Consider the following 15,671-nt stretch of genomic DNA (forward strand, 5'->3'; position numbering starts at 1 on the left):
AGCCAGCAAATCACCCTCTAATTCTTCATCATGGCCTCATCCAAAGCAGCCCGAGGCATTGAGGACAAGTGGATCACTGACATCCTTCTGGATACAAACTCACCTCTCTTTTTGTGTTCTTGAACCCTCCATAAACCAGTCTTGATCTTTTAAAGTGTTGGGAAAAGCGTCAGATGAATACACCCAAGGCACAACACTGCGGAAAAAAAAGAATAAATCAATATGTCTTTCTTCAGATAAGTGAATAGAGCCTGGCAATACGATATACTTAAGAGGCTAATCTGTGTGGCGACAGTGTCGGCTCCGATGAGAGGTTGTAATCTGAAGCTATTCTTTTACTGCTACCTGCTCTGTGAACTGCAAACTTTGACAGTGTCATGATCTCAAAGCGCATTCATGTACACAGGCTTTTCTTGCTTGGATTACCTGCTCTGGTTCACAATGTATCTATGGTGGGAATCCATCGATACACATCTGATGCAGGCTGATGCCAGCTGTGAATAGGGAGGTGGGGATACCTGGAGGATTTGCACTCATCTGTGTAAAGAATTACTGATCTGATCCTCTCTCATGCTCCGTCTCTTTGCACTCATGTTGGTAGATCCTGTGGTTTCTGTGCTAATACTTCGGCAGAAAACATTCATTTGTTTAGTCGATATCACTGTTGTCTCTCCAAAACAGTCATCTCAGTGTGCTGCTCCTTTTCTTTTGCTTTCGCGAGCTCTCCGAATTTTGATTGCCTTTTTACCGCCGCTGAGGAGGTTGTGTCTGTCTGTCTCTGGCTGTTAGCGTAAAAGCTATGAATATACTTCAGTGAACATTTTCAGGTTAGTTCTGGCAATAGGAAGAGATGATTATATTTTGGTGGATTTATGGATGTAGATGCTGAAAAATCTGTCATTCACTGGCATAACCTTCACGGTTTGTTTGTGTGAACTAGCAAAGAAATAAAAACGCCATTCATTCGTGTCACTAAAATTTCATTGGTGCTGTTGTGACCACCTGAGTTATTGTTCATTCAACATTTTTTTCACCGGTGGGCGATAAGGTTTGCCAACTGCGTGGCAACAGAAAACATGGTTACGCTAGCATGATGGTTGCTGCCATCCCTGACTCAAGAAAGAATATGTGATGCCTGAGCACAATGACAGTACACTTTTGATGCTACTTTCTTTCCACAAACCGGGGAAAAAAAAGGTTTTGATTTGTGCTGTGTAATTGTGTTTTCAAATGAAGTTGAAAAAGAGGACCGTGGGAGATGGATGTAAGAGAACGCCGTACCATAACTACTGGATGTCAGCAGTCAATGAGCGAATAATCATCATCATCACTAACAAATCAGAAATAATCATTTAAAAATGTAATAAAATATATCAATGGTAGACTGGTTAAAAAGTGCTTAAGATGAAGGTGATGAAAGGACTGTATACTCAGTGGGGTATCGTCATGAATTCTTTAAGGCCTCCACAACAGAGGTGAAATGTTCACTTTGTATTTCAACGTTTTTCTTCCAACTGACAGCGGTGATCTTTGACAGAGGAGCTTCATAGGACAGTCGTGAGAGCTGCCATGGCATTTGGTTTCAAGAGTCTGACACAAAGACAGGAAGTGGAGTTAGAAGTGTCAGAGATGAAGACACTGAAGTTGTCATTGAGAGTGACTTGAAAGGACAGGCTGAGATATGAGTGAGTCGGGACGCTCCCTGACTTGAGTCACAGACTCATTTTTCAAACCTATTATGAAAGTTACACAATGCAAAGGGTGCAGCAGAGCGACGGCTGCCCACAGCTGGTTTCAACCGCTCACCTCAATGTTCATACCTCCTTCATGTTTCCACAGTTTGAGGCTTACGTGAATGAGGGCTCAACTGGTGTGGTGGTCAACCTGACTGTGGATGACCGAGACGACCCAGCGACAGGCGCCTGGAGAGCTGTTTACTCCATCATCAACGGAGATCCAACTCGAAGCTTTCACATTCAGACCAACCCTGATAACAATGAAGGGATGCTGTCTGTTATAAAGGTAAGACCCTTTCTATATAGAGTTTGAAGATCACTGTCTCACTCCTATTGACCTATTAAATGGTGACCAGAGGGCAGTCTCTCCACTCCCATGTGACGTTCACAGCGAATAGTCAGGACACGCATCGTGTTATATAGGCCACCTCACGTGCATATTTGTTGGCACAGAGTGTGAAAGTTTAATATCCAGAGCAAAAGGAGCACCACCTCATACCTTTCATCTTGCCCCAACCACTGTTTTTTTTTCCTTCTTTTTTTGTGAGAAGAGATGACTATAGCATCAGAAATGCTCTTCGCTTGTGCGCTTCATGTGTCAACGTGTAACACTGACAGCTCTGATGTCACTCTGAGAGGAGTTTCATTTCAACACACACTGTTGGATACATGGACATTTCTTCTGCTGTGAATCCATTATAATGAAATCCTTTCTAAATCGCATCTCGGCGCTTTTGGCTAATTCCGCCCGGTGGTGAGTTTCCCCCGATATTAAACTAGCTTGTCCAGGGCCAGGATTTCTAAATTTCAGTCATGCCTCCAGGCTTATTTATACCCCCAGCTGCTTATGTCTCATGTAATATTGCTTTTTTTCCCTTTCTTTGAAGCCTTTGGATTATGAAGCCACAGCTTACCACAAGCTCTACATCAAAGTTGAGAATGAGGACCCCCTTGTTCCTGACGTCGGCTACAATCCCACTTCCACAGCAACTGTCCAAGTCACGGTCCTGGACGTCAACGAGGGCCCGGTGTTTTTCCCTGACCCGCTGATGGTCACGAGAATGGAAAACATTCCAGTCGGCAGCTTTGTTGCGTCACTTAACGCAACAGATCCAGACATCCTGCAGAGTCAAAGCGTCAGGTAGGAAGCTGGAGACGTGGTGTGTGAGGTGTTCTACCGTCTTGTACGGTTGTGTGTGGTCAGTTCTTGCCATTTCCCAACATTGAGCCCACTGTGCATCAGGTTAGTTAACACCACAGCAAAGGTTTCCAAGCCCTGATGCTTCTGGGGGTATGCAGAAGCACTCAAGGGCCTATCTGAAGACACAAAACCTCCAGTATGCCTGGGTCAAGATGTTCCAGCTACCTACTTTTGCTTCTCATAAGCTCTCAGAAGAGCTGCAGCTCTACCGCTAATATTCCTGTGATGCACACCAGTATCGACACATGAGAATATTGTCGTCCTTGTGTCCGTTCAGAGGCTGCTGTGGTTCGATTTTAATTACTTTACGGGATTAAAGTGAAAACCCCAAATCCTTGTCCCTGAAACCCATCTCAGAGAGGACTGTTATATGTCTTCCCCCCCCTCTCCATAACGGTGACTGAAACCACCCACATTATTCATTATCCTTGGGAACCAAGCTGGTCTGGGGAGTATTTCTTTTTCTCTTCTCAAGGCTGCCTGATGTAAGAAGCCCCTAAAGTATATATAAAAATGTGTTAGCACTGAGGTACGACTTCTTTTTTTAGATACTTAATTGTACATCAATAGACTGAAAATTCGGCTTGAATGTTAAAGGTTGTTGCTTCAGAGATGTGGAAGAGCGTCTGTAAACGTTATGTAATTCACGATGACAGTCGCCGGGTGACTTGATATCCAAATTATTGAAAATACTCCCATCCTAAACCAATGGGTGAAATTGGTGGTGCAGTGGTGGTCATAGTTACATGTTGTTAAGGAAGAACATAAGGTATATAATTTTTTTAATTTCAACTTTGATGACCTAAAGTGTCCTTTAAAATCCTCTCCTCTCCTCCTATAATCCTATTCAGTATGGAGGCTGTTTTTTCTTCTTTTTTTTTTCTATGGTCAAAAAGGGATTTGTCTCATGTGTCTCCTGATGTCTTCTCGCTCCTCTGGCTGCTTTATGAGTTATTACATACATGTACGTTGTTGAAGCATCCCACAATTCATTTTGCGTCAGGTTAAGATCAGAATTGTACAAAACTTGGAATTTATTAAGTTGTTTTTATTCGAAATGTTGCCACATTAGCTTGAGCTGACATTGGAAGTCAGGGATTTAAAAGTTTGAGAAAAAATGGACTTCATATTCTTTCATACTCAATTCATACTTGTCACAAAATTACGCAAAGCTAGATAATGCAGCGGTGATGACTCGAGTTGAAATCAGGGTCCCATTAGTGGTGCATCGGCACAGGAAACACTCGAGTGGAAACACGCAAGTTATACTAAAAGATCAATTTATCTGTTCTGAATGTCAACAAAATAACATTCACTTTCCCGTCTGTGAGGTCATATGGGTCACATTTGACTTGCCGTTTTCCTCCAAATGTACCTCCAGGGTTGATGTGAGTTAATGTCTTACACAAAACTCAGAAGTAGTTTTTTGCATTCGTGAGGGCTTGTGCGTTCATTGGACTTCAGCCTACAAGCAACTTATTTATTTTTTTTATTTCCTTTTTTTCAGAAAATGTTTTCTCTCGTCATGCATTATTCAGCAGGTTCCTGCGCTTTCCCATATTGTCTGTTTACGTTTACACAGCGGATGGACAATGGATTTTAATAAGAACGACATTATCGGCTGTGAGAAAGAAACGCTGTGGTGCATTGGTATGTGTTGATAAATATTGAACTTTGAATGGTATATTGCTTAAAAAAACATATCACTCATCCTGTACTATACTGTTCCATTCACATAAGGAGTGGGTATATCAGATATGATGCAGGAAAAATAAGTTAAAAAAAAAGAATTAAAAAAAAAAGTCTAGTTTTGGATTTAGGACTGTGTATCCAAAACAAGATGATGCCTTTATTGTCTATAAATATAAACATGTTTGACATGGGACATGACCATATTTTATGCCATAGTGATAAAATACATTATATTTGATCAATTTAAAACAAAACAAATCACATCTTGTCAGTCGTAACAGTCTGACACTAACCAATACTTTCCAATGATTAATACTAGCTCATGTGCTGTGAATACACATATTAATAAGAAGTTCATTTTGGGTAATAACTGTTCCCTAATCTTAAGTGTGACTTAAATAATAATTAAATAGGAAAGTCTGTCTCACTAGAGTCTCCTGCTTCCCCACGTCTCTCGTGAATTCATGGTATGAAGTGATTTTATTGACTTACCAGGTGTCCAACAAAACATTTCACTAGTTCTATTTCTCCTGACGCAGCTCATATCCAAGTGGATCCCTGAAGCCGGCAACATTCCTCTCACCCAAATCGAATAAAGAAATAAACCAGCAAATAAATAAATAAAAACAGTTTTTGCAAACTTGCGAACTAACTGGATGTAAGCATGTCTCCGGACATTCGCACACAGTCTCTGGAGAGTATCTCTGAGTAAAGAAAGTAGAGGACGGGCTGAATGTGGGGAAAAAATCCAAACATTCCACATTGGGAAAAAATGAAGACACGAGTTGTGATTTGCTTAGTCGTGTACTTATCAAGTGGTCAGCCTGAAGAGCCTGGATGTGTCCAGAAGGGAGAAGGAAGATCCGCGTTCAACACCTGATGTTAGAGCAGCTGATCGGAGGAGCAGATGTCGACTGAACCTCTATAGAAGTGACCCTTTGGAAGAGACGTGGGAGAAAAGAACACAGCAGATACACAATCGTCGTCCTGTTTTTGGCCACTTTGCCATTAGAAACAAAGTGGACAGAGTGGATTGCAGTGGAAAGGACACTTCACTAACTTTTTATGGCAACAATATCTTAGTAGCATTTTCTTCTACTGAGATGTACCTAGTTGCTCCTGACATTTCATCATGAGGAGCAGCTTATAAAAATTCAGAGAGCACTGAGAGCATGGTGACCTACAAGCCACCTCCCCACCACATTGCTGCTCAGTCACATTTTCAGTCCTGTTTTTTGTTTTTTATTCACGGCATTGATATCTGTTGGATGAAGGCTCGCCGTCAGAGAAAAGAAACACTCGCTGGATGCTGCGGTGCTTGTATCTTTGCATAACTTTTTTTTTTTTTTTTTTTGAATTGTCACCCCATGACTGCAGCGGGTTCTGCCTGGAGAGAATCTGCAGCGCTTGTAAATAATGTGCAATTGGAAAAAAAAAAAAAAAAAGCACTTATTACCAACATTATCTTTTTTGTTGATGTTGTTGTTTTTGACCCAATAACATTGCCCATCATTCACCGTGTTGACATTTCTTTGCATTTGAACTGTCATTGACTGCAATGACGTCAAGTGGACAGGACAACAAAATTTTACGTCCACTTATCAACATCTCCTGATTTTTTTTAAACTGAACTCAATACATCCATTTTTGAATTACAGTGGTAATGGCTATTTGTGGCATTGTAATTGTAGGATGAAGGATCAGCAAGAGAAGAAACTTTGTCACCTAGAGTAGTCTTTGTCTAACAAGTGGACATATCAGATTTTAGAAACTGACTAAATTATTCACCTTCCTGTGACTTTTGTCTTCCTGTTTTGTCGTTCCAGTTTGCTAATTTTATGTTAATTTTGTCCTGCTCTGTTGACTCACTCGTGTATATGCAGATACGCTGTTGTACAACCCTGGTACAACTCCAAAATGTGTCTGAGGAGTGTCCTTGAATGCCCCTCTCTTGGTGGCTGCCAGGCACAGACAATGAAAGCTGTTAATTTCACTTGATTTCCGGCCCAATTCCTCCCTGCGCTCCTGCCACTGCTACGGTTAAGTTGTCACAGTGGTCAGGCGTTTTGCGCACTCACTCGTTCTTGGGTGGATAAGTGAAGTTGGCAGACAGTCACCTGGAGACCCAGTTGGCATCCGAGTGTCACACGCAGATCTGCACTTTGATGTGAAGTGAAACACCAGATGAAGGTTTAACCAAGACTGTAATTCATCACCCTCGAGAGCAGGTGAACTGAAAAACGAATCGAACTTATTAGTCCTGCCACACCCAACATATTTCTGTCATGGCCGTCTGAGGCTAGACCCAGGTGCAAATGAGTGCAGGAGGACAGAAGGCACGGAGACAAGATTAAATAAATGATTTAATGAACAAAGTCAAGGTTTTACACAGACGAACAGGAACGATGAACAAAGGCGGCAGAACCAGAACACGGAACGGGAACTACACGAAAGGGCTGGGGAAAATGAAGATACTCGCAAGACCCAATTATCATGGTGAACACACACACACACAAGGAAATAACTACATCAATGAGAAAACAAAAAGTGAGATCTACAAAATACTCACACGCGGAAATCTACCGGAGATGGATAAAGAAAGCAGAGAGTAAGCGAGAAGATACTAGAACTAAGGAAGCAGCTGAAAAGGAAATCAAGCGCGCACAAACTTTGGAATATTTGAGGTAGCTTAAACAAGAGAGAGAGAGAGAGAAGTCTTGGGAGAGTTTACCATTGGATGTGAAGAAACCATCTGGCCACACAAGCTGGCGTCGAGGAGTTGATATCCGTGGGAAGTCTGATGATCAAATGCATGGCGTGTGGCTTAGAATGTGTGGCTTAGAAAGCTGGAGAGAGAACAGGAAACGGAAACGAAGGAACAACCGTGAATCACAAAAATAACAGCACGGAAAAACGCGGACATGACACTAACAATGTAGACATGGATAAACGCGGACATGACAATTTCTCTCCCAATATGAATTTACATGGGCTAAAAATCATGGAAGAAACCAGTTACTAACACTCCCTGAAAGTGAAAAACTTTTTTTGCTCTGCTGATTTCTTTTGTTAGCAGTTGTCGACGAAAAAAAAAAAAAAAAAAGAAATACTTCCATAGTAAGTCAGTGAAATAACAGTCTTGTGTCACAACAATCAGAATATCTTGTGCTCTTCAGTGGAACACCATAACGGTTGGCGTTCTTATCAGTTTTAGGTGAAACAAATGGAATGTTTTGACTCTGAAATCTCTTAACGCAACTGTTAAAAGCTCTCTTTCACTTCATCAGTCACTTATCTATGGCAGATCAACAGTGCCACGCACCACATCTGCCATATTTCCCATGTTTTGCGAGTCCTGACAAAACAGAGTGCTCAATATGTTATTTTAATTGCCTCATTTTACCTTTCCTTTGTCATCCAGTCCGCTTACTTCGCACTCACTGACAGGGCTCGACTGAATCTGGGCGATAGCGTGATTGATGTGAAATGAACTTGCCTGGGTTTTTCGTTCTCCAGCACTGTCACATTAATATCCCCCGCTACCGACCGGCTGCTCTCAGCTGATACAGAGCAGAATTATGAGCAGCTCTAACGCGGGTAATTCATCTGCACGGCTCCATGAGTGGCTCGCAACAACAGCCGATTCTGCTCAAATCCAACTCCGAGACATTTTTGAAGAGCATTAATTTTACAGCTAACGACACTGTTCCTGCTTTGTAATTACCGCTGCTCATAAAAAGAAGGGTTTACTTATATCAACATGGCATTAGTTCCTGAATGACTCCCTAACAGTGTCAAACGTGGGTGATGTTACCTGAGGAAATGGACGTGATGCGAGTGAGAAACGGTGGCGATGGAGACAGAGAAGGAAACCAGGTGCTACAGTAGATATTTGCTGGTAACAACCTGATGAAACTACAAGATGAGAACTCTGCGATTATTCTTGCTTGAAGTGCAACATAAGAAACCAGGTAATTACATAGATCTGTGGGTTGGGTGAGCAGAATTGGTGACCCACCGCTGTGATGATTGTTACAGTGAACAGCTGAGTGTGGGCGGCTTCAGAGAGAGACGGAGTCGCCCACCACCTGGAGAGCAAAAATAACCCAAGCAAACTCCATCAATCACATCTTAGCTAAGTAAAAGGAAGACTCATGCCGGTGTCACCGCTAGACTATGATCAGATTGTAGCTGGAGGAGGATCTTCCGATGTCATGGATTCCACTTTCCTGCCCAAAAGCAGTGAAGTCTGAATAGTCACTATCAGGTGATGGTTGTACGGCTTTGTGTGGTGACAGGCAGACCCTCATGTTGCAGTTCTTGTACCTAATGTTGAGCCGAAAACTGTGTTGAGGTGGAAACAAAACTGGTTTGAAACCAAACAAGTTGGTTCACATCTAGAACTCTGAACGTTGGTTCGAGCTTGCGAACTGCGACATCACTTGTGAGTGTTTTGGACAGTCATGTCTGCCAAGACAAACACATTTAATGCCCCGGGCATTTCACTCCTAGGCCTTCAGCCATGTCAGACTTCAAACAATGCCATTTCATCATCACTAAACATCTGCGATTTCATTGGTCAGAAGCTTGTCTGCCTATAAATGTCTGTATATGTTTAAGCCACAGGGTTCGTGGGTGGAAAGAATCACGCGAAGAACTGTGTCGGTGTGAGAGGTCTGTCAGTGAGGGAATGTGAGTCAGTGTCAGGGCAAGTTGAAGCAGAGGACTCACGCTGACCACCAGTTCAGAGGATGAGAGTGTAATCGTAGGGCGAAGTAGATGGTGACTCTTAGACGGTGTTGAGGTGTGGGTTCGGGATTCATGTAGCTGGTACAGGCTGGGTGATGCAAAGTACACTAGTTAGTACACCGAAGTACACCTGCAAAGGCAGGCAGAAAGCGGCACAGAAGATCTAAGATGCTCAGCTTGGAGACCAGCCTTGGAGACGATCTGGCGGAGGCTGGCAAGTTGAGCAAGTACTTGAACCTTCAGGTGATGATGTAGGAATTTTGAGATTTGGGCCTGTTTGAAGCCCAGATGTCATGGAGAATCTTGCCCAGATGTTTTGCAGTGTGTGGAGAAGTGACCCTAGAGTTGTCAAAGGTGACCCTCGGAGAGCCCTTTGTTGGGAGAGACAACAGCGCCATCTTGTTTAGGTTAAGATGAGATGATGTGCTGACAGTCCATCAGTCTGAGGTTCTTTTTTACCTTCCTCACTGTCATGTTATTTGTGTTTAGTTTCAAAAAAGAGTTTTACACATAGAACTCCTGTGTGAATACTGTCTTCAAGCAGGGAGTTGTGGGAGTCGCAAAACTAATTTATTTCCCTTGTTGTTTTGCCTCCGACTGCACTTTTCCAAACCGCAAACCACTGCAGTCATGAGAGCTTCCTGTGAAATGTTTGGATTTCACTCAAAATCCATCATTGATCCACATGCGATTGAGTGTTTAATTGGAAAACAGGTTGTTTTTTTCTCTCTCTCCTTTTCCATCTCGCCTCGTGTGAGCCCCGCGCTGGCATCAGAGCAGGACAGATTCATTTTCCAATTCTTCACTGCCGTTTTGGAATCTCTCTCAATGACCCTCCTCCCCTCTCGCTGATGAATCATTTAAGCTTCAGAGTCAAGAATTCGGCTGAGGTCTGCAGTGATATCCAACGAGGTCAGTGACCGGTCAGAGAGAAGTGTTTTGTATAAATGGCAGCAGTAAATACAAACTCGGTACAAACTTAGCGCCTTCATCTACTTGCATTTCCCATCCGTGCATAGCGACTCACTTTTCTGTGCCTTAACCTATTTTGCTGAGTGAACACGGAGTTGACGCGGAACTGCAGAGTTTTCCATTTCTACCAGTAACAGGAACAGAGAAGCAAAGCTGCGCTGCGTGGTTGTTATCTAATAATAATAGTCAATCCAGCGGTACTTCACGGATTTAAAGAGCCAATGTCTTTATAGAGTTTGACATGAGTGTCGTAAAGAAATGGCCAATGCTTGACCTCCATGCATCCATGCTGTGACAAAAGAAACGCTCTGTTGACTGCTTCGGAGTCACATTCGCTGGTTATGCCGTAATGTTTGCAGTGCTCTTTCACACTGTTTTATTGATGTTTAATATCCCGGATTTGCATCATTTTTTCTGTCTCAACAAGTCTCTCCACTGTGGTGTTATTCAGAGCTCCACAAAAGTAGAACTGTCGCAGAACTGAAGCGGAGCGCCAGTACTCCACATCCAGTGGAAATTTGGAAATTGAAAACAATGTATTCTTTTTGAAATACCTCCACAAAGCTCCACCTCCGCACTGCTTCCAGACTCAGTGGAACTTGGAGGTCAGAACCACCTCTCCTCTTCATGTTCTCTTTTACAAAGGCCATCATAGTCCTGGGACCACCGTCTCACATTTTTCTGCACCACTCATGGACAAAGTGTGGATGCTGGGCCACAGACAGTTTGCCCTACCTAGTGTGACACTTCTGTGTTCAGAGCAAATTTACAAGCTGATAATGTACTTTTTGGATCATTCGTTACAATTTACAGCATATTCTTGATAAAAGTTTAGTTTACATTTTCGTTTAATAAATAACGCTACATTAATGAGAGCTGTTGAGAAGATAAATACCTCATAATAAAGTGCATTTGCATCCTAATTTTCACATTTTAAATGTAGTTCTGCTACAAGGAATTCACTATTGTATAAATATCTTCCAATAAAACAGATTAAATGGAATGTGTATACACTGAAATGGTACATAAGCAAATGGAATATTTAAAGCATATACCAATAATATCATGGCATCATTTTCTTATTTTCTCTTTGTTTTGCAACAGGATGCATGTTCAATTCAACACTCTTTTTCTTTGGTCCTATCTTTTGGCTCCTCACAACAGTCACAGCATTTAGATTTAATTGTCCCCATCTATTCTAAACTGTCTAGTGACAAAATAAAAAACCTCTCCAAATACAACCGTAGGTTGAGTAGATGTGTCCAAAGGAGATTATCTCTGGCTCAAATGCAACTTGTGTCCTATTATGTGTTTTATGAAGGCGGCTCCACCAGCTTCATCTCTAAAAAATGCCCTTTAATGGATTATAACAGAGAGAGCAGTCATGACATGCAAACCCCATTACACGCACTTAAAAGTCAGTCAAAGTGTGACAGATTTATGATCAAAATGCTTCATTTTTTTTTCAATTCTTTAAATGTGTCGCTCAGCATCCGGTGTGTGATTGTTGTGTTTTCACCGTGAATCACTTGAAAGTGATAGAAAGCCGCTGAAAGCAACTTCACTGACAAGGACGTTTTCTCGGTCATGTTTAAGAGCCCTTCTGTCAAAAGGTGAAAGAGGCACACATTTCTCTCTGCGGGAACAATCTCTGTGGGTGACAACTTAACACAACTGCAACACAGATCATCTGCATGAAGGCCGGCACTCAGCTTGTATTTATAAGTATAAGACTTTTCTACCTTCTGAGTGCCTCCTCTGCTTCACTTGCAGGTTAAAGATGCATATCTTCTGTGTCTGATTGTGATGATCCACAAAATTTGTTGATGATAATAATGTACCGGTAAAATGCAGAAACAATGAGGGTGACTCAAAATGCTTGAAGAGAAGATTGCTTTCCGGAGATTATAACATTTCTGGGTCATAACTGCAGACTAATATGTGAGGCATGCTACGCTCCTAAAGTTCCTAGATCTCATCTTTGATATCCCTCGATTGCACTCAGGTACAATTCGACTTTTTTTGTATGAAAACTGGAGTTTATGTGTGTTCACTCTCTATTTTTAGCCTGTTTCACGGCAGCCTTCCTGCTACTGAGAATAAAAGTGCATATTCCTGATGACATTTAAATGTCTTTCAAATTCAAAAAGTTCTGACGCAAGCAGAGAGAACAGTGAATGGGACTCATTCAGCGCTAATCTTCAATCTCCTCCGAAACGTCGCCTCCATGTTTATTTTTTCTTCAAGTCTGACACTGACGTTGAGACTTGTGTAGAGTGGATTGCAGTAATATAAGCTTGTCTGCTGTTTCGCGACAGAATTACTTTCTGCAGCCATCGATACACTGAAAGAAATGGTTGTGTAAGTACGTAATATGTCTGCTCGTGAAATGTGTCAGACCAATGATGTCACGTCCGGTCGTTGCAATGTTATTTTTTGAAACTTTTTACGAGTAGATGAAACTTCAAATGAAGGACTCCATGGCTTGTTTGACCAGCATATGGTAACATGCGCATCATGCATGTCAAACCAGGAAGTGAACTCATTCTAAAGGTGTTGTTCACTGATGCACATTTTGCTCTTCCCTCTGGCAGGAGGCTACGGTCCATCCAGACCAGAACCTCCCGTCACAGGAACAGCTTCTTCCCCTCGGACTGTTGAATTCGTGAACAGCCTTTATTTTATTTTATTTTATTTTAGCACTTTTTTCCAAAGCACTTTCCTAGTTGGTGGGATAGAACATGTGCTAGGCCAACAACCTGCTTGATCAGTGGAGCCTGTTGCTGATAGAAATGTTTGATGTGCGGTCGAATTGAATCCTTCATTTGAAGTTGAATTAACTCATTAAAAAGTTTTGAGAAATCAAATTGCAACTGCCACATGTGATGTCACCTGTCAGACACAGTTTCTACCAACATCAAAGGAGCCGTAATACAAGGCCATGAATGTATTCAGCCCCTCCAAAGTGTCCTCAAGTACAGTACAGTGGCAGCATAGAAAGATCTTAAACTGCACGTAATGCTATGTAAAGTCATGAAGTAGAACCTTTTTTCATGATGACTTATCGTTTGAGGATGTATACTTTCTCTTGACCGGTCAATGTTTGTGCAGGTCTGTTTATTTTCTCAAACTAACTCTATTTCATGTGTGTCAGCGAACCAATAATTGCCAATTGCTTTTCAATATTGCGTTGCTGAATGGCTAATTGCAAGAGCTTCAATTTCCCCACCAAACCATTCGAGCAGATGAAGCCTCTCATATGACAAGAATCAGTCCGCAATGTGTGATTTACTGGTTTCTAAAATTGCAGGAAAAGATGAAATTTTTTTTTTTTGAAAAAAGTAAAATGCACTTTGTCATTACACTCATGCCGTTTAAGATCTCTCCAGTCATTTTAACTTGATAGATGGAAATATTTAAAGTGTTTTTTGATGTGTAGCTCATGTTTGTGACATCTGCCTACAAAAGAATAGTAATACACAATAGGGCCCCTGATAGTTTCAGCGTGGTTGCACGCAAAACTTTTTATCGTTCTTCATGTTGACAACTGTGAGGAAGTGTTCAATAGATACTGCAGTTCTGATTTTTTTTTTTTGATTGATTTTTGTCGATAAATACTTAATTTAGACGTGATGTGTGAGGTAGTTAACACTACCCTCCCTGTTGAAGAGTGTGAGCGAGAGGAAGAGGAGAAAGGTGTTAGCCGAGGTTGATTGCCAAAAGCATTTTCGCAGGGCTTTGTTGCGCTCTGTGAGCTGAGGAGGTCCATTTCAGAGACAATTTGTCTACCGCTGAGTACTTTGGCACAGAGCGGTCTTGTTGTGAAGAAAGAGTCTTGTCAGTGCTCAAGACACTTACAGCAGCAGCCTGCGTGTGCATTAAGACACTTGCGCATAATGGCTCGCACACTCGGCTGCACTCGTGCATACTAGGCTCGGGGGTGGGGATGTGGGGGGAGTGGAGCGCCAGGGCTTCTTCATCAATCACCCGTGACATTAGGAGAGATGCCAGCCTCTTCCAATCACCAATCTACCAATTCATCAGAGGTTGGATGTGTGGGCACATTAGCCGGGTCATGATCTACTCCTCAGCTTGTTTTCAAGGCTGCGAATGCCTGGCCGTTTTCCAACTGGATTTTTCAGCATGTCCTTCATCATCCTTATACCACGGACTGGCAGCAGATGCTCCAGTCAGATGAGGACATACACTTCTATGGAGAAAGGTTTTGTTTATGCTATGTAGATGATAATAATAATAATAATAATAATAATAATAATGAAAGGTCCTCATTTCTAATACAGCTTGAGGCGGCCCTGGTTTTGTGGGGGCTATATGCCAGGTTTCCATGTTTCCCTTTGCCTGTTTAGGTTACCTCCAGACACTGGTGACAAGTGGCTAAAGTCCAGTGTGTGACCATCCCTGTGCTAACTCTGGCTAAACAATGATTCAATAATAGATAGAAACAATTCCCAGACTATTTCAGGTGTTAATAATTGAATTTTCTCGTCTCATATTTTATATTTTGTGTCACTGTCAGCACCAACGGTTGGATGTGTCCTATGTGTTCTTCAGGGCCCGATAAGCAGCTCACTCAATCTTCATGTCCTTCTCTCAGGTATGCTGTTTTGCGGGACCCTGCTGGCTGGCTGAGCGTGAACCCAGTTGGGGGAGCGGTCGACACGTTTGCCCCCCTGGACCGAGAGTCTCCATATGTCCACGATAATAAATACACAGCTCTTTTCATTGCTACAGATAATGGTGAGTGAAATCCTGTTTTCACAACAAAACACCTTCCTTTAAGTCTTGCAAACCAAGGACAAAGCGATCAAGCTTGTTGTTGTCCTGTCCGTTTCAAACAATGTCACTGTCACCTCTACGTATTTGCATGCATTTTTTGTGTTCGTATTGCTGTTCACCAGAATATCCATCAGGGGGCAGCCCAAAGTTTTTGACATCGAAAAAGTCTAAAACAAACATGGCAACTGTGGAAAGTATTGATAATGTACCTCTTGCACAAAAGACAAAAGGCAGTGGTTGGTGAGGCTGTTAAATATATTGCAACGGTTATGTCTTCTTCGTGTGTAATTGGAGCGACATATTGGGTATTAACAGCAACACTGCCCCCAGTGGTACTACTCGGTTTGGTCCGTATCCGTAAGCTTTGTAGAAGTGTGTAGAAATACGGACGAAATGATTGCAGAGCACGGACAGACGGCTCCGTCCGTATCCGTACATAACATTTAGCATAAATGGGCCTCAGCACTCACCAGAACACAAGGTGCAGGGCACTAAACTTTGAAGGCTCAGAAAGGCAACAAACG

The 15,671-nt window shown here is 42.2% G+C and overlaps 1 protein-coding gene across 1 annotated transcript in view; it reads left to right on the forward strand.

The window, feature by feature from the left end:
- The window catches only part of cdh13 (cadherin 13, H-cadherin (heart)), a 290,131-nt gene that overhangs the window by 228,255 nt on the left and 46,205 nt on the right, over window positions 1-15,671 (forward strand). The window contains exons 10-12 of the mRNA XM_053884926.1: window positions 1,840-2,022; window positions 2,624-2,877; window positions 14,966-15,108. Of these exons, the coding sequence (XP_053740901.1) occupies window positions 1,840-2,022; window positions 2,624-2,877; window positions 14,966-15,108 (580 nt within the window). The remainder of the gene's footprint in view (window positions 1-1,839; window positions 2,023-2,623; window positions 2,878-14,965; window positions 15,109-15,671) is intronic.

The sequence above is a fragment of the Synchiropus splendidus genome, chromosome 14 (genome assembly GCF_027744825.2).
Source record: "Synchiropus splendidus isolate RoL2022-P1 chromosome 14, RoL_Sspl_1.0, whole genome shotgun sequence".
In the NCBI taxonomy this organism is placed as follows: Eukaryota; Metazoa; Chordata; class Actinopteri; order Syngnathiformes; family Callionymidae; genus Synchiropus; species Synchiropus splendidus.